This window comes from Eubalaena glacialis, chromosome 3, assembly GCF_028564815.1.
Source record: "Eubalaena glacialis isolate mEubGla1 chromosome 3, mEubGla1.1.hap2.+ XY, whole genome shotgun sequence".
In the NCBI taxonomy this organism is placed as follows: Eukaryota; Metazoa; Chordata; class Mammalia; order Artiodactyla; family Balaenidae; genus Eubalaena; species Eubalaena glacialis.
This window is the reverse complement of record NC_083718.1, coordinates 121064547-121089668: the sequence shown is the minus strand read 5'-3', so window position 1 is coordinate 121089668 and position 25122 is coordinate 121064547. Positions and strand designations below refer to the sequence as shown.

Sequence of the window (25122 nt, the reverse complement as noted above, 5' to 3'; positions counted from 1 at the left end):
ATAGGTGTTCCAAGCAAAGAATGCCACGTGTGTGTTCGGGGTGAAGGCAGAGTAAGGCCCTAAACAATATGGGCTCGGCCCGGGAAATCTCTACTTGTCATAACTGCCAAAACCCAGCTAAAAACTTCATCAGAGTTGCCACGTGCGAGTCAGACGGGAAGAAAAAATGGTATTAGCCTGAAGACCCCCAATTTAAAAGTCTCTCTCGGAGTGTTTCCCACCTCCAGCTCCCAGGAGGTTTTAAGTTCTTGCAAATGTCCTCCCTTACCTTCTCAACGCCCCGGCTTCGTCCCTTCCCTTCCGGGCCTCTCGGCTTCCGAGCCGCCCCAGCCCTTGGACCCCTACCCCGCCCGCGGAGACTACAAGTCCCGGCGTGCCCCGCGCGCCCGGCCGGCTGCACTGGGGCTGGGCGCGTGGCGGCCGGCGAGCTCTGTGCGGGGTAAAGCCTCCCGGCGCCGGCCATGCGGGGAGGTAAGTGATCCGCTCGTGCTGCGAGCGCGCTGGGAACGCGCCCGTCTTCCCCCCTCTCCAGGATGGAAGGAAACGAAGAAAGCCACAATAAAAACCGCCCTGCCCTCCCTCGTCTCTGCTGTGTGTCCGGTGCTCCTGCAGCTTGTTGCACCCCCGAGCGTGGAATCTGTCACCCTGGAGTGGAACTGGGGGCAGAAGCGTGCCCGGCTCCGCGGAGAGCTGCGGCTCACCGGGGGCTGCGGGGCAGAGCTCGCAGGATGGGTCCGGGAGGTGGCACGGCTCGGCTGGGCGCACAGCGAGCGCCACACCCCCCTACTCCCTTTCCAAAGACGAGCTCCCCCGGGGAGCCCCCAGTCTCAAGGACGAACGGTTTCTTCTTGAAAGTCTTAGCCAGAAACTTTCCCCTCTGTCACCAGTGCCACAAGTGAGTCGTTTGGCTATCGGACGGGACCGGCTGGTCCAAGAGGCTCTCTGGCATCTCCTCTGCTGCCCTCTGTTCTGCCCCCACCGCCCCCTCTCCAGGCCCTCCTTAGTTTTCCTTGAGATGCCCTTGGGGACCCGTTGAGCTCGGCCGTGCCCTCGGGCGGCTTCTCGAGATTACTTCTGCAGCCCTGTGCACCCAGGTCTGCGCTCTGCGACGCGGGCTGGATGCGCCTGCGGGCCCACTCCTGGAGAAAAGGCCGGCGGGAGGTTCCTGGGGGAGGGCACTGGGCCTCTGGGGGATGAGTGCGGATCAATAAAAGCAGCAGATCGAGGCGCCAGTTTCCCGTCCTTTCTGACCCATCTCCCCTGCTACCTGAACCCATTCCCAAGTGTCCCCGAAAGTTCTGCTCCAGAATCCTAGCACGAGGATCTCCGAAGTTATTTTAGCACATCCCATGATATCCTGGATCAGAAGGTCTTGTCAGTTTGCATGTGTATCTCTCACTCTACGCTTACGCACTACACACACACATACACACAAACACCGTGCACACTACATATTCTGCCAACACACAAATACCACACACTACACACACCACAAACACGCACATATTACACAGCGTACACATAACACTCATCACACACACTGCCTTTATGCTATGCACCACACACAACCAGACACCACACTACACACAAATACACGTAATTTTTATTAGGAGAGAAGAGGGTTAATATCAGTTTGGTGGAGGGAGTAAAGAGGAAGTGGTTGAGTACTAGTGTATATACTTATACCCACAAATGTCAGTTTATTCCAAAGTTAGACACTAGCTGATGAGTGAAACCTTCTGTTGTCAGAATTTGTGGCTCATTTTGTATAAAATGGGATTGATTTTTCACAACACCTCCTGAAACCCATACCCTTGTGTAACAGGCAAACTTTTGATCACAGCAGGCAAGACAGGAAGGGATGTCCTTTTCTATATGTAGGAAGAAATTCCTGGAGAAACTTCACAGAATCCTTTCTCCTGTGAGTGTGTCTAAGGAAGAGTCAGTATAACTACATTTTCTTTGCCTCTTTCCTTTCAAGAGTGGCGTGCTGAACCTGATTTTTTTCTGAGCAGTGGCATGACAGTGCTGTCAGGACACCCTCTTCTCTATCCCTTGCCCTCAGGACTCACAGCCCAGCGCCCTTCCATTTGAATTTAGTTGGAAAACAGTTGAGAAATTTCAGATCAAGCCCAAAAGCATTATGGAATCTGTTGGTGAAAGAGTGCTCTATCTCCAGAAGAGTTCATCATTTTGATCAGTGGTGGTAAAACAAAAAAAAACCCACCTGTTTGAGCCATGCTCAAAAAATGGTACTCAAAAATATAAGAACATTTAGAATTCTTTCCTAAATTATTATTATTTGCTCTTTCAAGGGGGTAATGGCAAGGATGGGCAGAGAGAGCCCTTGAAATTTTTCTCAGCGATGATCTTTCAAGAAGTTGAAAATTTCTAATATAATTTCTGCAATAAGTAAGGGGAAAAAATTGACTTTGAAATTCAGGTTGCAAATTTGAATTATAGTTGCTGATCTTCTAGTACCCTTAAAAAGTACTAAAGAAAAGGGAGACCAGCAGCTTTCTCCTCAATTCTGCCTGAAGTCTACACACTATTACAGCAGCAGATGACTTTTTCTAGGATCCTTCTTCAGAACCTGTAATTCTCTGCCCTACCTTGAGAGGTTTTGTTGACATCTTGACCTAAAAGTGTGCAAATATTGATTGGTGTTTATTTCACTGACAACCATTTATGTTTCTAGTGTATGTACAGCACATTTGTGGAATGGGAATGTTTCCCTGGAGCACTAGTTCCCAGCCAAGCAAGCAAGAGAACTGTGAGGTTGACCGGGGTAACTTAATCGAAAGATCATGCCCAGCCCCTACTCCATCTCCCACTCACCAGAACTGGGACCTAGGATGGTGGTGGAAGATACTACGAATTTGGGGGCTGGCATAAGATCTTCTTTTTCATATGTAACTAATATAGTACCAGGTGCTCATAGAAAATAAGTGTTGAATCTGTTGAATTATGCTTTTTACGCAACTGGGATAAACAGTTAAAATGAAACCTCCCAGACTAATTGTTTTTGTTTTGTAGAATAAGGTTTGTTTTATTTTGAATTTTTTGCTGACTTCATCTGGTAGGATGAACGCCAAAATTAAAGAATGTGGGCGTTCTCAGGAGATCTGGTCATCTACTTTGCATCCTCTCTGAAATATGTTACTTCCTGCATAATGAAATAAAAGGATTTTCAGCTGGGCAGTGCTTGCCTTATTCTCACAAAGAGATTACTTAAAAGCCAGCCCTGGAAACTTTGTTGGCGATTCTCAACTAGGAAGAAAGGGTAACAGGACTGCAGCTTCTGGGTGTTCACTGGGTATAGCGCATAAGCACCAGGCTTTCTCTTATTTTCTCTTTTCTCCTACAGGAAAGAAAAAGAAATAGTTTGACACATAGCATTCATGCTCAGAGCAGCAGCAAAGACATATGATGCAGAAACAATGAAGGGGAGGGAGAAAATAAGAGGCTCTTGATATAGCTTGTTTTTCTTTGAACAAGACAGGTGCAGGGAGAATTCTGCAGTTTGGAGACTCATGATTCATTCACTTCCACTAATTGTGCTGAAGGTAGTTAGCAAAAGTGAACAGGCACACTGTAGCTTTAAAAAGTCAGCCATGAACCAGAAGGCAGTTGGTGCAGCTTGTGTGTGATTCCTAACGTCATGTTGGCTGAGAGCCAGCCTGGTTTTATTTCACTGTGTCAAATTGTACCTCCTTATTGAATTCCTTTGCCAGCCTACTTTGTGAAAGAAAACATTGGGGTTTCTTTGGCTGTTCTTGATAAGCCTATAAAAAATGACATGTTTTAGTTGCTTCTAGGTAGGTTTTCTTTTTACTCTTCCACAAGAAAAAGAAAATAATAATAAGACAATGTAGTGTGGTGTTGCAGAGTATCATTGTGAGTGTTTTGTTTTGTTTTGTTTCTGAGATGCTTGCTTAGAAAATGGTGAATGTGTAACAGTTTCCAACTGAAGTGAAATCATTCCTTTGGCATGGAGCAAGCAGCACTATCTTCTGTCTACTCTGTAACGGTGTGTGGATGTATGTTAATATCTATATGTATCTTAAATGTTGGATTTCTCTATGGATGATCTAAGTGGTTTAGCGACTGGAAGTTTGTGTGTGTGTGCGTGCGCGCATGTATGTATCAGCAGTGAAGATAATCCCACACTTACAGTATTATTTGTTAATCATCTACTTCTCTAACAGTGATAAAATCTTGTGAATATACTAAATGATGCACTTGTCATGTCAGAGTAATCCCTAGGGGAAGGAGTGCCGAAGTATAAGTGATTTGAGAGGAAATGTATTTAATTTATGGCTTCAGCTGCAGACGAACAAGCACGTTTCAGAACTAGTTTTTTTTTTTTTCCCAGCAGTTTTGTTCATAGATTTTTCATCTTGCTAATTGCATATTAATTGTGGAGGGATTTTATTTTTTCAGCCCTCTTCCTACTAAACAAAAAGACAAAGTGATGGATGCTACTATATCTCCTTGAATGTTTTGATGATTTTTATATAAATCTAACGAGTTGCCTACCCTCTCTTACACACACACACACACACACACACACACACACACACCAGCACCACCTTTCTGTGCTAAGGGCTATCTGACATTTTTGTGAGCTTCCAGATTCACCACAGCGTGGCCATCTCACAGACAGGTTTTTGAGGTTTTCATTGAGAATATGTGAGGTAGGGGAATACTTGCTGACGAAAGCTTTAAGTGCTCTTTTGCATCGCAATGAAAAAATAGAGGAGCAGTGCGAGTGGACAGAAAAACAAATACAGTAAGAAAAGAAGAAATCATAGCCCGAGGTGGGCAGGGGAGGAAAAGGGGGATTGTTTTTCTCGACTTTGACTCATTTATAAGTTGCAATGTCTTAAGTGAGACATTGGCACCCGGAGGAAGCTGTGCCAGTTCACACAGCACTTGTTTTGAACGAGGATTCAATTTCATTTGCAAATGCTTATTGTCAAGGCAGGGAGTGCCAGTACAGATGAAAGCACCCCAATACGTCTCCTCCAGTTCTTTAGGTTTAATCACATCTCTCCAGTCTCTGAGGGAACTAGAGATGTAAGCAAACATACGTGAACTGGTGTGAGGCTGTAAAAGGGACCATTATGTTTCCGATTCAGAATATATATTCTTCTCTCACTTTCTAAGAATTAAACACGAGCTTTTCTCCCTTATTGATTAGTTGCTGAAGTAAAGGAACCCTGCAGCCTCCCCATGCTATCTGTTGACATGGAAAACAAGGAAAATGGCTCTGTCGGTGTAAAAAAGTAAGTGAAACTGGCTTGTGAGTTCTGCTTCTACAAACAACAGAGGGACTTGGGTTCTATTTTTATACTTCTTGCTTATCGACTACAATACACTGTTTGGGGGTTGTCTTGGTTGATTGGTCTGCACTGGCCACCAGCCTCCCCTCTCCCCCCAGCCCCAATTGCCTTTTTCTGTATCCATTTCTAAGACAAAGATGACTCAGACGTCAAACTGTGCATCAAGGTTTAGTGTATCAGCCTTTGGAACAGGGCGGGTTGAAGATTCCAGCCCTGAGTTCTGTATACTGAAACAAAAACACAGAGCAAACATAGACTCTGCCTCCCAAGTCCACAGGCTACACGGAGGGGTGGGGTGGTGGTAGGAGGAAACAGAAAAGAGAGCTTGAGTCTTTTTTAATAAAATCACCCCTCTCAAAACTGAAAGCTATAGGGAGAGAAGGAAAAAAGGGTCAGTAAGAATACTAAGTTTAACGACTTCTCTGTCCTAATTTTATGAACTTGAATGTGAAACATTTCCATCTATACCATAGTCTTCTCTTTTTACATCTGTTCTTACAGTTGAAACTTGTGTTTATATTTATTGAGTTATATGCTTGATTCTTTTAAATAAGAAAATTTAGTTGCATTATGTAGCGTATTCTGAAACACGCTACGTATTTCAGACTAACTCATAAAATATCTGTAAGTATATAAAAAAAATGTATATTCTCTTTTAGGAGTTATATTTTAGCTATAACCACTTTGCTTACAAGGAAAAAGTATGTTCCGAGACAGTGCTGTTTCATTTTTCCCATGTCAGTTAGTTTAAAATTGCCTTCAACTTGAGCTTTGGAAGAAACTAATTAAATGTAATCCATAGAAGCTGTGATACCTAAGTGAGGAAATAGTGTGCTATCTATGTTTATGAATAGAAGGTGTATTTTACATTAAACTTACATTAAACTTAATAAAATCCGCTTTTAAAACTTCTCCCGTAATTTATATATCAGTGCCATGCTACCATGCTTATTCCCAGTTTTGAAGTTTGGGGTAAGTAGATGGAGGAGGAATGAAAGAAACAGATGCTTTTTTAATGTGTTAGTTAGATCAGCTGCTTCAAATAGTACTCTGAGCGGTGATGAAAATGTCCTACACTTGTACCGTCCACAATGATAGCCATGACCTGCATGTGGCAATTAAAAACTTGAAATGTGACTAGTGTAACTGATGAACTGAACTTTTAATTTTACTCAGTTTAAATCGACTTTAAAAGTTAACAGCTTCATTGAAATATAACTGACATATAATAAACTGCATGTGTTTAAAGTATAAAATTTGATAAGTTTTGACATTTGTATACAGCCATGAAACCATTACCAAAATTAGCATAAACATATCTATCACCCACAAAGGTTCCTCATAAACCTTTGTAATTTCTCCTTCCTGCCCTTCCCTTCCCTCATATCCCCAGGCAACCACTGATAAGCTATCACTGTAGATTAGTTTACTTTTTCTAGATTTTTATATAAATGGAATTATTCATAATGTACTTTTTTGGGGGGAGGGAATGGGTCTGATTTCTTTCACCCAGAATAATTAATTTGGGATTTATTCATGTTATAGTGTGTATCAATAGTTTGTTGCTTTTTATTACTGAATAGTATTTTATTGTATGGATATACAATACTTTGTTCACTGTTTATCCACCCACTTGTTGATGGACATTTGGGTCGTTTCCATTTTTTTAGGGATTACAATTAAAGCCGCTTTGGTCACTTGTGTACAGGTCTATGTGTGGACATACTCATTTCTCTTGGATAAATCTCTGGGAATGAAGTGGCTGGGCTGTGTGGTAGGTGTATGTTAAACTTTGTAAGAAATTGCCAAACTGTTTTCCAAACTAGTTGTCCCATTTTACATTCCCACCAGCAGTGTGGGCATTCCAGTTGTTCTATATGCTCAGGAACTTGGTGTGATCACTGCTCTTTATTTCACTAGGTGTGGTTTTAATTTTCATTTCCCTAATGACCGATGATATTGAGCATTTTTTCATGTGCTTATTTTATCCATAGATCTTCTTAAGTACTGTTCAAATCTTTTGCCCATTTCTTATTGGGCTGGTTTTTTAGTATATTATTGCGTAGAGTTTTTATGTATTCTGGATACAAGTCCTTTATCATATACATGATTTGAAAATATTTTCTTGTGGTGTGTGATTTGTTTTTTTTTTTTCATTCTCTCTACAGTGCCTTTCAAAGAGCAGAAGTTTTAAATTTTGATGAAGTCCAGTTTATAAATTTTTTTTTTTTAATTAATTATTTATTTATTTATTTATGGCTGTGTTGGGTCTTCGTTTCTGTGCAAGGGCTTTCTCCAGTTGCGGCGAGTGGGGGCCACTCTTCATCACGGTGCGCGGGCCTCTCACTATCACGGCCTCTCTTGTTGAGGAGCACAGGCTCCAGATGCACAGGCTCAGTAGTTGTGGCTCACGGGCCTAGTCGCTCCGCGGCATGTGGGATCTTCCCAGACCAGGGCTCGAACCCGTGTCCCCTGCATTGGCAGGCAGATTCTTAACCACTGCGCCACCAGGGAAGCCCTATAAATTTTTTATTTTATGGATAGTGCTTTTGGTGTCATATCTAAGAAATATTTGCCTCACCCAAGGTCACAAAGATTTTCTCTTATGTTTTCTTAGATTTGGGACTATGATTTTTGAGTTAATTTTTGTGCATGGTGTGGGATAAGGATTAAAGTCTTTCTTTTGGTGGTGGTCATGGTGGTTGTGTTTTTTGCCGGTGGATATCCAGTTGTTCCAGCACCATTTGTTGAATTGTTTCTGCAACTTTGTTAAAAAATAATTGATCATATATGTGTAGATCTATTTCTGGACTCTATTTTATTCAAATGATATTTTTGTATATATTTATGCCAATACAACACTGTTTGGATAACTATAGCTTTATAATAAATCTTGAAATCAGGTAGTATTAGCCATCCAACTTGTTCTTTTTGGAGCTAGTTTTGGCACTCCTAGTCCTCTGAATTTCCATATAAATTTTAGAATCAGCTTGTCAATTTCTACCAGAAAGATGCCTGCTGGTGATTTGATTGGCATTGCATTGAATTATAGATCAATTTAAGGAGAATTGACATCTTAGCAATATCATGTTTTCCAACTCATTAACATAGCATTTTTCTCTGTTAACTTAGGTCTTCTTTAATTTCTCTCAGCAATGTTTTATAGTTTTCAGTGTGCAGGTCTTACACATCTTTTGTCTATATCCCTACATATTTCATATTTTTATGCTATTATTAATGGTAGTGCTTTTTAAATTTAAATTTCCAGTTGTTTGTTGTAGTATATAGAAATACAATTGATTTTTTTTTTATATTGACCTTGTATCCTACAACCTTGCTAAACTCACTTATTACTTCTAGTGGCTTTTTCATAGATTCTATCAGATATTTAACATAGACAGTTATGTCTTGTGAGTAAAGACAGTTTTACTTTTTCCTTCCTAGTGTGGATGCCTTTCATTTCTTTTTCCTACCTTATTGCACTGAATAGGACCTCCAGTAAAAAGCTGAATAGAAGTGGTGAGATTAGACATCCTAATTTTGTTCCTGATGTTAAGAGGAAACATTTACTCTTTTTCGTGTCTTTGTTCTTCTGTATAAATGTGTCTTTCTTTTCTGTCTGCTTTTAAAATTTTCTCTTTATTGTTTATTTTTGAGCAATTTGATTATGAGACTCCATGTAGTTTTCTTCATCTTTCTTGTGTTTGAAGTTTGTTTTGTGTTTTGGATTTGTGGACTTAGTTTTCATCAAGTTTAGAAGTTTTCAACCATTATTTTTCAAATTTTTTTTAGTCCCCCTCCACTTCTCCTTTGGGGACTCCAGTTATAGGTTTATTTAATCACTTGATATTGCCCCACAATTCACTGATGCCCTGTTAATTTTTTTCCAGTCTTTTTTCTATATTTCATTTTGGATAGTTTCTACTGCCTCCCCTTCAAGTTCACTAATCTTTTCTTCTGAAATATATAATCTCTTGTTAATCCCACCCAATGCATTTTTCATTTCAGACGATGTAGTTTTCATCTCTAGAAGTTCAACTTGGTCTTTTTTTTTATATCTTCCATGTCTTCACTTAACATGTTCTTCCCTCTAGCTTCTGAACATATGAAATATAGTCATAATAATTGTTTCAACGTCCTTGTCTACTAATTCTATCATTTCTCAGTCAGTTTCAGTTGATTGGCTTTTCTCTTCATTATGGGTCATATTTTTCTGCTTCTTTGCATGCCTGGTAATTTTTTATTATAAGTCAGGCATTGTGAATTTTACTTTGTTGGGTGTTGGATATTTTTGTATTCCTATAAATATTCCTGATCTTTGTCCTGGGATGTGCCTAAATTACTTGGAAACAAACAATTTGATTCTTTTAAGCATTGTTGTGCAGGACCAGAGCTGTGTTTAATCTAAGGGTATTTTTCCCCTTTTATTGAAGTAAGACCCATCTTTGTACTCTAACCAATGCTCCTGAATGATGAGATTTTCCTCTCTGGCAGGTGGAAACAGGCACCATTCCCATCTCTGTGTGATCTCTAAGGATTGTTGTCTCTTTTTCGTGGTTCTTTCCCCAGCCTCTTTCCTCATGTGTATGTGATAATCAGTTCTCTGCTGAGCACTTGACGGGAAGCCTCTACACCTCTCCAGAGTTCTCTCTGTGTAGCTCTCTCCTCTCTAGAACTCTTTCCCGGGCACAACCTAAAATATCTCTTCAGGCAGTAAGTGGATACGGCTTACCTTGCTTGTTTCCCATCCCTCAGGGATCACTGTTCTTTATTGCCTATGTCCAATGCCTTGAGTGCCATTCTCACATATCTTGTCTATTTTTTAGTTGTTTTAGGCAGAAGGGTAAATCTGGGCCCCGTTACTCCATCTTGATCAGAAATAGAAGTTCCAGTTAATTTATATAGCCAAGTGGCTATCGGCTAACCTGTTGGGCAGGGTAGAGTTCGATTATAATACAGAATTCCTAAAACATAGAGTCTTAAGGCTCTTTCTGAGATCTGCCCAAATTGGGGCTCACAGTTGCTTCCATTTTGTTTTCCAGGTATGGAAAATATAGTTGCTTTACTAGGGTATGTACTTCACAAAGGGTCATTTCCAAAGAAGCCTAGGATAATGGCTCTTATTCACTGGCCACATGCTCCTGATCAGAGCTTTAGTTTTATAAGGCTACTATTTATGGTGTCCCTTTTCTGTGTCTAGCACTTTGTGTGAGCCTTGTTAATCCTCACAACCATATTTTGAGGTATGTGCTATAATTCCCACTTTATAGTGGAGAATACCAAAGCTCCAGGAGGTAAAAGACCTTTTAAGAGTTCACAGCTAAGAAGTGCTGGTGTTGGTATTCAGGTTCTGAAGCCTGAGTCCTTTCTTCTGCACTAGGGTGACTAGGTTGTTTAAAGGTGGCTTTCAGTCACTTTCACCAAAGGCATGGCCCTCACTACCAGGAGGCTATAGAAGCCTATTTTTGTCTCCAAGATTTGTAGATGTTGCAAACATTCAAAAATATGACCATAACAAAGACAGGACTTCCTTTCCAAAATGGCATATTTCTTCTAAGTACAGAGTATTTTAAAGTCTGTTCTAAGTAGTAGGCCAGTGATTTCTCAAACTTGAGTTTGTATCACTTGGAAATACAGATTGCTGGGCCACATCTCCAGAGTTTCTGATTCAGCCTGGGAATTTGCCTTTTAACATGTTCTCTGGTGATGTTGATGCTGATAATCCAGAGACTTTGGAAAACAATTTGGCATTATTTTCAAGTGTAGAACCATAAAATATTTTATAACTCAGCAATTCCGTTTCTGGATATATACAAGTGCTGCTCAGTAGAAACGATATTTGAGTCATGTATGTAATTTAAAATTTTCTAGTGGTCATATTTAAACAGATGAAATTAATTTTAGTACATTTTATATTTGACTGAAAATACCCAAGATGTTATCATTTTGAATTGTAATCAATATAGCATATTATGAATGAGATAGTTTACATTTTTTGTGCTAAATTTTATAAATCTACTATGTATTTTATACTTAGAGTATGTCTCAATTTGGATGCCAAATTTTTATCAGAAATGCTTGATCTCTATTAGATTTCATAAAATTTGCAATCGAAAAAGCAGAATCACATACCCTAATAATTCCAAACATACCTAAAAGTCCCAATACATTAATCACGTACAAAAAAATTATTTTCTCTTAATATATGCATGTACATTAACACAACTGGTTCTTTTTTTCAGAAGATTTGATTTGACTTTGAAGCAATAGCATATCAGTTTCAAAACTGTCTCTGTCCAAGTTAAATAAGTTTACTGATACTTAAGTCATATTTTTAACATTAAATTCAAAAGGGTATTGCATAAATTTATAAGCAACTATAAATTTATCAATGTCAGCAAAGCATTCTTCAAATTTTTCCTAAAATTGATTTATGTTAGAAAATGTGTAAAATTAATTTCATTGTATTGTACTCTGAAAAGTTTCAATTTTAACACGAAATTTTGTGCCTGTTTAGCTAGGTTAGCTAGGTTACAAATCAGCATTTCCTTTTTTTTTTAGGAGCGTCAAATTAAGCTCATTTACATGTAGTCCGATATCAATGAGAAAATATAAATTACTCTGCCATTTTTTTGTCTTTAAGTATTTTTTTGTCTTTAATTATTGAATATTTGAAAAGCATTTTTTTGTTTTAATGAAATCTTGAATTGGACTTAACAATACAATAAATCTTTGTATATTTCTTCCATGACTTAACCAACAAGTACAGGCAAAGAACACAGATATTAAATGTATTGTGTTCTATTTCTTTTAAGAGTTCCATTGTCTGGCATTGATCCATAGCATTTGCAAATATTTACTGAATGATTTAACAATGGTATACATGACACTTTTCAGGAATCTGCTTTAGAAGACTGAACATGAGTATCATACAGATACTGAATCAGCTCAGATTCTGTTTAAAATCACTTCAAAATGTTTCATTGTACATTTAATTTTGATTACAGGTGACTAATGTCATCAATTCTTTTTGACTGTTGAGAAGCAAGTTATCAAGTTCCCTATGTCTTTGCTAAAAATGTCTCTTAATATTGTCCATTTTTTACACAGCAAACAAATAGCTTTTTTCCTTTTGCTCTGCTCCAACAAATTGCAATTGCTGTTTATCATGAAATTTCCAACATACTTTCAGCCAGGCTCCTTTTTCTTTACTGTTCTGGTTCTACTGCCAGTTTCTGCATCTCCTTTTGATTCTGCATCAGTAGTATGCCTCCTTTTCATTATTTTATTTTGTTTTATTTTTATTGGAGTATAGTTGCTTTACACTGCTGTGTCAGTTTCTGCTGTACAGCAAAGTGAATCAGCCATACGTATACATATATCCCCTCTTTTTTGGATTTCCTTGCCATTTAGGTCACCACAAGACACTTAGTAGAGCTCCCTATGCTATACAGTAGGTTCTCATTAGTTACCTATTTTATACATAGTGGGGTATATATGTCAATCCCAGTGTGCCAATTCATCCCACCACCCCCTTCCCTCTTGGTATCCATACACTCGTTCTCTACAACTGTGTCTTTATTTCTGCTTTGCAAATAAGATCATCTAAACCATTTTTCCAGATTCCACATATATGCGTGAATATACTATACTTGTTTTTCTCTTTCTGACCTCACTCTGAATGACAGTCTCTAGGTCCACCCAGGTCTCTGGAAATAACAAAATTTCGTTCCTTTTTATGACTGAGTAATATTCCATTCTATATATGTACCACATCTTCTTTAGCCATTCCTCTGTTGATGGACATTTAGATTGCTTCCATGTCCTGGCTATTGTAAATAGTGCTGCAGTGAACATTTGGGTGTATATGTCTTTTTGAATTATGGTTTTCTCTGGGTATATGCCCAGTAGTGGGATTGCTGGATCATATAGTAGTTCTATTTTTAGTTTTTTAAGAATGTCCATACTGTTCTCCATAGTGGCTTTGTCAATTTACATTCCCACCAACAGTGTAAGACGGTTCCCTTTTCTCCACACCCTCTCCAGCATTTATTGTTTGTAGATTTTTTAATGATGGCCATTCTGACTGGTGTGGGTTGATACCTTATTGTAGTTTTGATTTGCATTTCTCTAATAATTAGTGATATTGAGCATCTTTTCATGTGTTTGTTGGCCATCTGTATGTCTTCTTTGGAGAAATGTCTATTTAGGTCTTCGCCCATTTTTGGATTGGATTGTTTGTTTTTTTGATATTGAGCTGCATGGGCTGTTTGTATATTTTGGAGATGAATCCTTTGTCAGTTGCGTCATTTGCAAATATTTTCTCCCAATCTGAGGGTTGTCTTTTTGTCTTGTTTATGGTTTCCTTGGCTGTGCAAAAGCTTTTAAGTTCCATTAGGACCCATTTGTTATTTCTGTTTTTATCTTCATTACTCTATGAGGTGAGTCAAAAACGATCTTGCTGCAATTTATGTCAAAGAATGTTCTGCCTATGTTTTCCTCTCAGAGTTTCATAGTGTCTGGCCTTACATTTAGGTCTTCAATCCATTTTGAGTTTATTTTTGTGTATGGTGTTAGGGAGTGTTCTAATTTCATTCTTTTACATGTAGCTGTCCAGTTTTCCCAGCACCACTTATTAAAGAGACTGTCTTTTCTCTACTGTATATTCTTGTCTCCTTTGTCATAGATTAGTTGACCATAGGTACGTGGGTTTATCTCTGGTCTTTCCATCCTGTTCCTTTGATCTATATTTCTGTTTTTGTGCCAGTACCATACTGTCTTGATTACTGTAGCTTTGTAGTATAGTCTGAAATCTGGGAGCCTGATTCCTCCAGCTTCATTTTTCTTTCTCAAGGTTGCTTTGGCCATTCGGAGTCTTTTGTGTTTCTATACAAATTGTAAAATATTTTGTTCTAGTTCTGTGAAAAATGTCATTGGTAATTTGATAGGGCACAATATTGATTCTTCCAATCCAAGAACACGGTATATCTCTCTATCTGTTTGTGTCATCCTTGATTTCTTTCATCAGTATCTTATAGTTTTCAGCATACAGGTCTTTTGCCTCCTTAGGTAGGTTTATTCCTAAGTTTTTTATTCTTTTGAATGTAATGGTAAATGGGATTGTTTCCTTCATTTCTCTTTCTGATCTTGCATAGTTAGTGTATAGGAATGCAAGAGATTTCTGTGCATTTATTTTGTATCCTGCAACTTTACTAAATTCATTGATTAGCTCTAGTAGTTTTCTGGTAGCGTCTTTAGGATTCTCTATGTATAGTATCATGTCATCTGCAAACAGTGACAGTTTTCCTTCTTTTCCGATTTGGATTCCTTTTATTTCTTTTTCTTCTCTGATTGCCGTGGCTAAAACTTCCAAAACTATGTTGAATAATAGTGGTGAGAGTGGGCAACCTTGTCTTGTTCCTGATCTTAGAGGAAATGGTTTCGGTTTTTCACCATTGAGAACGATGTTGGCTGTGGGTTTGTCATATATGGCCTTTATTATGTTGAGGTAGGTTCCCTCTATGCCCACTTTCTGGAGAGTTTTTATCATAAATGGGTGTTAAATTTTGTCAAAAGATTTTTCTGCATCTACTCAGATGACCATATGGTTTTTATTCTTCAGTTTGTTAATATGGTGTATCACATTGATTGATTTGCATATATTGAAGAATCCTTGCATCCCTGGGATAAATCCCACTTGATCATGGTGTATGATCCTTTTAATGTGTTGTTGGTTTTGGTTTGCTAATATTTTGTTGAGGATTTTGCATCTATGTTCATCCGTGATATTGACCTGTAATTTTCTTTTTCTGTGATGTCTTTGTCTGGTCTTGGTATCAGGGTGATGGTGGCCTCGTAGAATGAGCTTGGGAGTGTTCCTCCCTCTGCAATATTTTGGAAGAGTTTGAGAAGGATAGCTGTTAGCTTTTCTCTAAATGTTTGATAAAATTCACCTGTGAAGCCATCTGGTCCTGGACTTTTGTTTGTTGGAAGATTTTTAATCACAGTTCAATTTTATTATTGTGATTGGTCTGTTCATATTTTCTATTTCTTCCCAGTTCAGTCTTGGAAGGTTGTACTTTTCTAAGAATTTGTCCATTTCTTCCAGGTTGCCATTTTATTGGCATAGAGTTGCTTGTAGTAGTCTCTCATGATCCTTTGTATTTCTGCGGTATCAGTTGTAATCTGTCCTTTTTCTTTTCTAATTTTATTGATTTGAGTCCTCTCCCTCTTTTTCTTGATGATTATGGCTAAAGATTTATCGATTTTGTTTATCTTCTCAAAGAAGCAGAACCAGCTTTTAGTTTCATTGATCTTTGCTATTGTTTTCTTCATTTCTATTTCATTTATTTCTGCTCTGATCTTTATGATTTCTTTTCTTCTACTAACTTTAGGGGTTTTCTTGTTCTTCTTTCTCTAGTTGCTTTAGGTGTAAGTTTAGGTTGTTTATTTGAGATTTTTCTTGTTTCTTGAGGTAGGATTTTATTGCTATAAACTTGCATCTTAGAACTGCTTTTGCTGCCTTCCATAGGTTTTCGGTCATCGTGTTTTCCTTGTCATTTGTTTGTATGTATTTTTTGATTTCCTCTTTGATTTCTTCAGTGATCTCTTTGTTATTTAGTAGCATAGTGTTTAGCCTCCATTGATTTCTAATCTCGTAGCACTGTGGTCAGAAAAGATGCTTGATACAATTTCAATTTTCTTAAGTTTACTGAGGCTTGATTTGTGACCCAAGATGTGACCTATCCTGGAGAATGTTCTGAGAAGAAAGTGTATTTTGCTGCTTTCAGATGGAATGTCTTATAAATATCAATTAAGTCTATCTGGTCTAATGTCTCATTTAAGGCTTGCATTTCCTTATTAATTTTCTGTCTGGATGATCTGTCCATTGGTGTAAGTGGTGTGTTAAAGCACCCCACTATTATTGTGTTACTGTCAATTTCCCCTTTTATGGCTGTTAGCATTTGCCTTACGTATTGAGGTGCTCCTATGTTGGGTGCATAAATATTTACAATTGTTATATCTTCTTCTTGGATTGATCCCTTGATCATTATGTAGTGTCCTTCTTTGTCTCTTGTAATAGTCTTTATTTTAAAGTCTATTTTGTCTGATGTGAGTATTGCTACTCCAGCTTTCTTTTGATTTCCATTTGCATGGAATATCTTTTTCCATCCCCTCACTTTTAGTCTGTATGTGTCCCTAGGTCTGAAGGTCACTTTTAGTCTGTATGTGTCCCTAGGTCTGAAGTGGGTCTCTTGTAGGCAGCATATATATGGGTCTTTTTGTATCCATTCAGCCAGTCTGTGTCTTTTGGTTGGAGCATTTAATCCATTTACATTTAAGGTAATTATCAATATGTATGTTCCTATTACTATTTCCTTAATTGTTTTGCATTTGTTTTTGTAGGTCTTTTTCTTCTCTTGTGTTTCCCACCTAGAGAAGTTCCTTTAGCATTTGTTTTAAAGCTGGTTTGGTGGTTCTGAATTCTCTTAGCTTTTGCTTGTCTGTAAAACTTTTGATTTCTCTGTCAAATCTGAATGAGATCCTTGCTGGGTAGAGTAATCTTGGTTGTAGGTTTTTTGCTTTCATCACTTTAAATATATCCTGACACTCCCTTCTGGCCTGCAGAGTTTCTGCTGAAACATCAGCTGATAACCTTACAGGGAGTCCCTTTTATGTTATTTGTTGCTTTTCCCTGCTGCTTTTAAAATATTTTCTTTGTATTTAGTTTTTATTGGTTTGATTAATATGTGTCTGGGCATGTTTCTCCTTGGGTTTATCCTGTATGGGACTCTCTGCACTTCCTGGACTTTGGTGACTGTTTCCTTTCCCATGTTAGAGAAGTTTTCAACTATAATCTCTTCAAGTATTTTCTGGAACCCTTTCTCTTTCTCTTCTTTTTCTAGGACCCCTATAATTCGAATGTTGGTGTGTTTAATGTTGTCCCAGTGGTCTCTGAGACTGTCCTCAATTCTTTTCATTCTTTTTTCTTTATGCTGCTCCCTGGCAGTTATTTCCACCATTTTATCTTCCAGCTCACTTAACCGTTCTTCTGCCTCAGTTATTCTGCTATTGATTCCTTCTAGTGTATTTTTCATTTCAGTTATTGTGTTGTTCATCACTGGTTGTTCTTTAGTTCTTCTAGGTCCTTGTTAAACATTTCTTGTATCTTCTCAATCCGTGCCTCCATTGTATTTCTGAGATCTTGGATCATCTTTACTATCATTACTCTGAATTCTTTTTCAGGTAGATTGCCTATTTCCTCTTCATTTATTTGGTCTTGTGGGTTTTTACCTTGCTCCTTCATCTGCAACTTATTTCTCTGTCATCTCGTTTTGTCGAATTTACTGTGTTTATGGTCTCCTTTTTGCAGGCTGCAGTGTCGTAGTTCCCATTGTTTCTGTTGTCTTCCCCCTGGTGGGTGAGTTTGGTCCAGGGGCTTGTGTAGGCTTCCTGGTGGGAGGGACTGGTGCCTGTGCTCTGGTGGGTGGAGCTGAGTTTTTCCCTCTGATGGGCTGGGCCACATCAGGTGGTGTGTTTTGAGGTGTCTGTGAGTGTAGTATGACTAGGCATCCTGTCTGCTGATGGGTGGGGCTGTGTTCCTTTCTTGCTGGTTGTTTGGCATGAGGTTTCAAGCACTGGAGCCTGCAGGCAGTTGGGTGGAGCCAGGTCTTGGTGTGGAGATGGATACCTCCAGGAGAGCTCACACCAATTAATATTCCCTGGGCTCAGGAATTCTCTGGTGGTCCAGCATCCTGGACTTGGTGCTCCAACCCCGGAAGCCCAGGTCCAACCCCTGGCCAGGGAACCAAGAGCCTGCAAACTACATAGCATGACCAGAGAAAAAAGAAAGAAAGAAAAAAAGGAAAATAAAATAAACAGGCAAAAAAAACCCAAGACAAGTAGCAAAAACAAAAACAAACAAATGGCAACAACAACCCACACACACACACACAAAGAAGAAAACAAACAGACAAACCAAGCCCAAGACAAATGGTAAAAACAAAACCAAACAACCAGAAAGAAACAAAGAAGCAGACAGAAAAAACAAAAACAAAACATAGAAAACAAAAAACAAGAGAACAAAGAATTCAAAAATGAGAACAATCAATAAGGACTACACTAATGAAAACAAAAAATGAAAAACAAAACAAAAACTGAAGGCAAACTAATATTTTAAAAAAAGGCAAAGAAAACATAAAACCAACACATAAAAATGATCCCCAAAAAATCAAAAACAGGAAAAAAAACCCCAAAAAAGTAAAAATAGAAAAATAAAAAATATTAAAAAATAAAAATAAATAATGAAAACAATAACACCAACAACTGAACAAAATGAAGCAAACAAAAAAGGAATAATAGTAATAAGAATATTTTCCTGGCGCCTCCTCTGTCAGCATCCTTGCTCCCACAGTGAGCCACAGCCAACCCCTGCCTCCCCAGGAGGCCCTCCAGTACCTCTAGGTAGGTCTCTGGACCTGCTGTGGGCCCTGTGGGGCACTCAGACCCTCACCTGACCAAACTACTGCATGTACTTCTCCCCAGAGTCCACTGCTTCTAAAGGTAGATGGGTCTCAGTTGTGGGAACACTCATTGTCTATTCATATGTTCCCAGACACAGAATTTACCAAGCCAATCATGGAGATTTAATCCACGGCCTGTGTAGTTGCACCGCCCCTGGAGCTCAGCTTTTGTTTTGGCCCCACCTCTCCACGTGCACCACCCTCAGGCGGCTGTTCCCCACCCAGGCGAGAGGGAGCAAAAACAGTGGCTGATTGGGGCACACTTACTCAGGCCAGGGAGGGGTATGGCAGCCACAACTGGGGTATGCACCAAGTGCCTGTGGCGGCAGAGACCAGCAGGCAGTTGCAACAGACTGGGGCATGCTCGCTCTGGTGGAGTCCTTCCCAGTGCCCATGGAGGCAAGGGCTGGCATGTGAGGCTGGTGGTGGCCCCACCCATTGCATGCCACTCAACGATGGCACCTCATTTCCTAGGCAGACCATGCTTCCTCTAGGGGCATTCCCAGCCACGGAGCCCCTTACTCCCATCCCCTCTGTTGTATCTGCACAGCCAACAGCAGTCCTCTCCCTGGATCTGCTCTCTTAACCCCGCACTTTAGCACTCAGCCCCCAGCAGCACTGGTGGATTCCCGTCTCAGGCAGGGGTGCCCAGGGCTGTTTCCCAAGGAGGCTTTGGAATGGGCGGTGCTCAGGACCCTGGAGCCTATGCGGGTCAAGGAGACCTTGGCTTGAGGGGCGGGCAAGCCTGCTCAGATGGGTGCCCCTCCCAGTTCCCACAAATGCCCCAGGGTTGTAGGTCCCTTTTTTGATTCCTCTTTTCTGTTTTTCCTTCTTTCTTCCTACCCAGTTGTGAGGGGATTTATATCTTGTCCTTTCAGGTGTCCAAAGTCTTCCGCTAATGTTCAGCAGGTGCTCTGTGAGAATTTTTCCATTTGCAGATGTATTCTTGATGTACTTGTGAGGAGAGACAAATTCTGCATCCTCCTATTCTGCCATCTTGACTCCTCCTATGCCTCCTTTTTAAATTTTAAAATTTATACATACTTATTTATAACTAAAAAATATTTAATTATATTACAATTAAAATAGTAAGACTAGGGCTTCCCCGGTGGCGCAGTGGTTGAGAATCTGCCTGCCAATGCAGGGGACACAGGTTCGAGCCCTGGTCTGGGAAGATCCCACATGTCGCGGAGCAACTGGGCCCGTGAGCCACAACTACTGAGCCTGCGTGTCTGGAGCCTGTGCTCTGCAACAAGAGAGGCCGTGATAGTGAGAGGCCTGCGCACCGCGATGAAGAGTGGCCCCCGTTCACCGCAACTAGAGAAAGCCCTCGCACAGAAACAAAGACCCAACACAGCCAAAAAAATAAAATAAATTTAAAAAAATAAATAAAATTAAGACTGTATAAAAAAACAAACAAACCCAGTTTCTTAGTCAAATTTTTAATGCTCAACAGCCACATGATTAGAGGCTACCGTATTGCACAGGTATATAGCCAAGACAAGCTCTTGCACATGTGCACAGGGAGGAAGGTTAAATGAATATAAGGTTGAGGATGATTACCTCAGGTGGGGGACACAGTGGTGGGATAGATATAATTATTGTCAAGATTATAGTTTTTATTTTGCCTGGTGGATTCATGGTGTTTATTAAATTTAAAAATAACTAAATAACTAAGAGGGAGCCATCTTAATAGTTTGGAATGTGTCCTTCTAGACAGTTTCTGTACAAATACTCTCTGTATCCATATGTATATGTATATAAAGTACACAGAAACCTTTACTGAACAAATGGGATCATAGGGTTCTCTTTTTGTGGATTTCAGATACACAGATTTTTGGATTAATCAAAACCTTGGTACATGACACTCTTACCATTGATCTATGTTTAGCCATGTTAGATCCATGTTAGAATTTTCAATAAACTCTAAAAAAAATTCTAGGAGTTTCACATGTATGTTCATATCTGTACAACTTACAAGTATACAATGTGAATTTTTTTTCCCATTCACTTAGTCTTACTCCCTTTTTCATCAGTTGGTCTTTTTTCCCTTCTTCCCTTTTCTCCTAGGATGGAGGAGGAACCAATGTTCCCACACAGTAGATGCTAATAGTAAGTTAGCAGCTTCTCAACAACAAGTGGTTTATCTCCCCACCACCACCATGTCCCTCACCCCTCAGTGGAGAAGCTCTACTGCAAGAGAAAGTTCACAGCAACAAAGTTTAGCGACTTTCAAAAGAAGCTATTTCTTATTAAAACCACGCCTTTTCTTGCATGTGTATCTCACCATCTTCCTCTGCCATTGTGTTCAGTTTGTTGTTTTATTATGAAGCAAAGACTCTTTTAATTTTGGAAATAACATTTCTTTTAAAATCAGTCAAGTGATACTTTTCTTAGTAATGAATGTTGGAAAGTTTTAAGCTCACTTTAATATTAAAATACTAACTTTAAATACTGAGATACAGTTGACATATAGCATATTAGTTTCAGATGTACAACATAATGATTCATTATTTCTGTATACTGTGAAACGTTCACCTTGATAAGTGTAGTTAACATCCATCACCATACAGAGTTACAAATTATTTTTCTTGTGATGAGAATTTTTAAGATCTACTACCCTTAACAACTTTCAAATATACAATGTGGTATTATTAATTATAGTCACCGTGCTGTATGTCACATCCCCATGACTTTTATTTTATAACTGGAAGTTTGTACATTTTCACCACTTTCACACATTTTGTGCACCCCCAACCCCTACCTCTGGCAACCACCAATCTGTTCTCTGTATATATGATTTGGGGTTTAAATTTTTTTTTTAAATTTTTTGTTTTTAGATTCCACATATAAGTGAGATTATATATTTTTGTCTTTCTCTGACTTATTTCACCTGCATAATGCCCTCAAGGTCCATTCATGTTGTCAAAAATTGTAAGACTTCCTTCCTTTTTATGGCTGAATACTATTCCATTGTGTACATATACCACATTTTCTTTATCCATTTATCCATTGATGGTCACTCAGGTTGCTTTCATGTCTTGGCTATTGTAAATAATGCTGTAATGAATGTGGGGGGGTCCATATATCTTTTTGATTTAGTGGGTTTTTTCCTTCAGATAGATACCCAGAAGTGGAATTGCTGGATTGTATGGTAGTTCTACTTTTAATTTTTTTCAGGAACCTCCCAACTGTTTTCCATACTGACTGCACCAATTTACACTCCTACCAACAGTGCACAAGTGTTCCCTTTTTTCCACATCCTTGCCAACACTTGTTATTTCTTGTTTTTTTTGATAATAGCCATTCTAAAGGGCATGAGGTGATATCTCCTTGTGGTTTTGGTTTGTATGTACCTGATGATTAATGGTGTAGAGCATCTTTTCATATACCTGTTGGCCATCTGAATATCTTTGGAAAAAATGTCTATTCAAATCCTCTGCCCATTTTTTAATTAGATTGTTTTATTTGTTTATTTTTTTGCTGTTGAGTTATATGTATTCTTTACATATTTTGGATTTGCAAATATTTTCTCCTATTCAGTATCTTGCCTTTTCATTTTGTTGATGATTTCCTTTGCTGTGCTGAAGATTTTTAGTCTGATGCAGTCCCACTTGTTTATTTTTGCTTTTGTTGCCTTTGCTTTTGGAGTCAGGTCCAAAAAACAATCATTGCCAAGCTGATGTCAAAGAGCTTACCACTTATGTTTTCTTCTACAAGTTTTATGGTTTCAGGTCTTACGGTCTTACATTCAAATCTTTGATCCACTTTGAGTTAATTTTTGTGTATGGTGTAAGACAGTGGTCCAGTTTCATTCTCTTGCACGTGGCTCTCTTGTTTTTCCAGCACCATTTATTGAAGAGACTGTCCTTTCCCCATTGTATATTCTTGGCTCATTTGTCATAAATTAATTGGCCATATATGTATTAACACTAACTTTTGGAATAGCCCTCTCTGAAGGCTGTTAACTATTAAATATTAAGGTAATTATTAATTTAAAGAAGTTGTCATTTTTGCCCATGTGAATTAGAGGATTAGGAGGTGAATGATAGAAGTAAAATATTAGGGTAGAGTTAGAAATTATTATTTGTATTGCTAGAATTTCAAAACTCTGACTTCACTGTAGAATTATCAAAGAGACTTCTTATATAACAAAAATAACAATGGCTATTATTACGACCTCATAAAAAAGAATCCAACAGTGTTTACACATACAGCAACCCACACATCAGCCAGGGGTCTAACTCTAAGGGAAGTGGTCACATCTAAGGTTAAATAAATAACTTCATAGGATATTTATTTACTTGCCTGGAAGTCTTGCCAGGCTCCTTAGGGAAGGAGGAAGAGGAAACTGTTAGAAGTAATTGTGTGTCTGATCACTGGCTTCAGCTTTTGTTCATTTACTCATATTCCTGTCCTTTTGTGTTGTCAAGTAAATGATCAGCAGTCCTTAGATGTATGTTCTTTGAAAGCAACGAGGAGATTGTAACCAGCTTGCTAGGTAGTTCCTGAGTGTTCTGTTTCATCCATCTTTCCTAAACCCCACAACCACACTGCCCAATTCTACCTGAACACAGTGAGTGATGGTTCCTGGGATGCTGTTCTTTCCAGGGAACAGCAATCTGGAACAGGGAGTGATCGTGATGTAAGATACCACTATAGTAAAAGCATGGAAAAATAGAACTCCCAAGACAGTATAAGTGGCTAAATACCAAATACATCTTAACAGATAGTTTGTTAGGAAGAAAAGAAGGGAGGGAGGGAGGAAGAGAGGGAGGGAGGGAGGAAGAGAGGAAGGAAGGAAGGAAGGAAGGGAGGAAGGAAGGAAGGAAAAAAGAAAGTGAGGAGGAAGAAAAGAGAGAGAGGGAGAGAAAAGGAGAGGAAAGGAGGGGAGTAAACTGAGCCACTAATTCAAACCTGAAAAATGACCTTTCTAATCAGGATCTGATGTCATAACCCTTCTGCAGATATGTTTGGTGGGATAAGTCAGAGTGCCATATGTATGGATTCTTGAATACAGAGAATATATGGTAGTGAATAGTGATACTTTTAATTGGTCCATTTTTATTTTTCTTAGTGAAGCTAAAATTAATTCCTTAGTATTTTATGGCTGTCTGCTCATTCTGATATATGGTGTATTAGTCTACTCGACTGCCCTAGCAAAATGCCATAGACTGGGTGGCTTAAACATCATAAACATATTTCTCACAGTTCTGGAGGCTGGGAAGCCCAAGATCAAGATGCTGGCTGATTCATTACCTGGATAGAGCTCTCTTCCTGGCTTGTAGATGGTTGTCTTCTCACTATGTCCTCACATGGACTTGCCTCACTGCATGCATGCAGATCTTATAAGGCTACCAATCCTATTGGATTAGGACCCCACCCTTATGACCTCATTTAACCTTAATTGCCCTATGTCCTAAAAGCCCTAGTCCCAAATAGAATCACACTGAGGGTTAGGGCTTCAACATATGAATTTGGGGGTGGAGGGGACACAATTCAGTTTTATCATATGGTCTTATGCTAAAAGTTTGGTTATGTTTGGTTATTCCCTTAAATTAAATGACGATTTGGGTTATGAATTGAGTCTGTTCACTTTTTTGACTTGTACAATTTTGTCCATTGTAAATAACTACCTTTAGGAAGTGTACATTTCAAAAGAGTAAAATGAGTAAAACTATAGAGTCAGCTAAGCATATCATCATATTTTAAGTGTGAAAACAACAGGAGTTCCAATCGATGCCAGCAGAATTCACAAACATGTATTACGTATCTTCTATACATTAGAAGTTCTGAAGGGTTGCTGTTTTCTACATAGATTCTGGTGTGCTACTGATATCCCTACTGAAGGAAACCCGGGCTTGTCTCAGTATTAAAGCCACACTAAGTTCTTTGGAATAGTGACCATTGTGCCATGGCTCAGAGCAGGGAAGGAAAGTTCTTCCGGCAATCTGTATGCAGTTGTCTTTAGTATTAATGATTGGGATATGAAATGTGCATATGTTTTTATTTAGTATGAATGTGGGCATGAATTGCATCTGATAGTGAATGAAAAACAGAAATTCATGAGTCCTCTTGAGAGGAGTGTCCTTATTTACACTAGTTCAGAGGTCTTTATACTAGAAAGCTGAGAGCAGGTGAGGAAAGAGGCAGATTTGTTTTCAGAAAGATGGGGTGGGGTATTCAGAAGACATTCCCAGCAGAGATATGCCAAGGACAGAGTGCCATGTGATTTCAGAGGAAAGCCATGAGCC

General features: G+C 39.0%; 1 protein-coding gene across 1 annotated transcript in view; it reads left to right on the top strand.

The window, feature by feature from the left end:
• The first annotated feature begins 461 nt into the window (after nucleotides 1-461).
• SAMD13 (sterile alpha motif domain containing 13) overlaps nucleotides 462-25122 on the top strand; it is a 46473-nt gene continuing 21812 nt past the window's right edge. The window contains exons 1-2 of the mRNA XM_061186411.1: nucleotides 462-471; nucleotides 5204-5288. Of these exons, the coding sequence (XP_061042394.1) occupies nucleotides 462-471; nucleotides 5204-5288 (95 nt within the window). The remainder of the gene's footprint in view (nucleotides 472-5203; nucleotides 5289-25122) is intronic.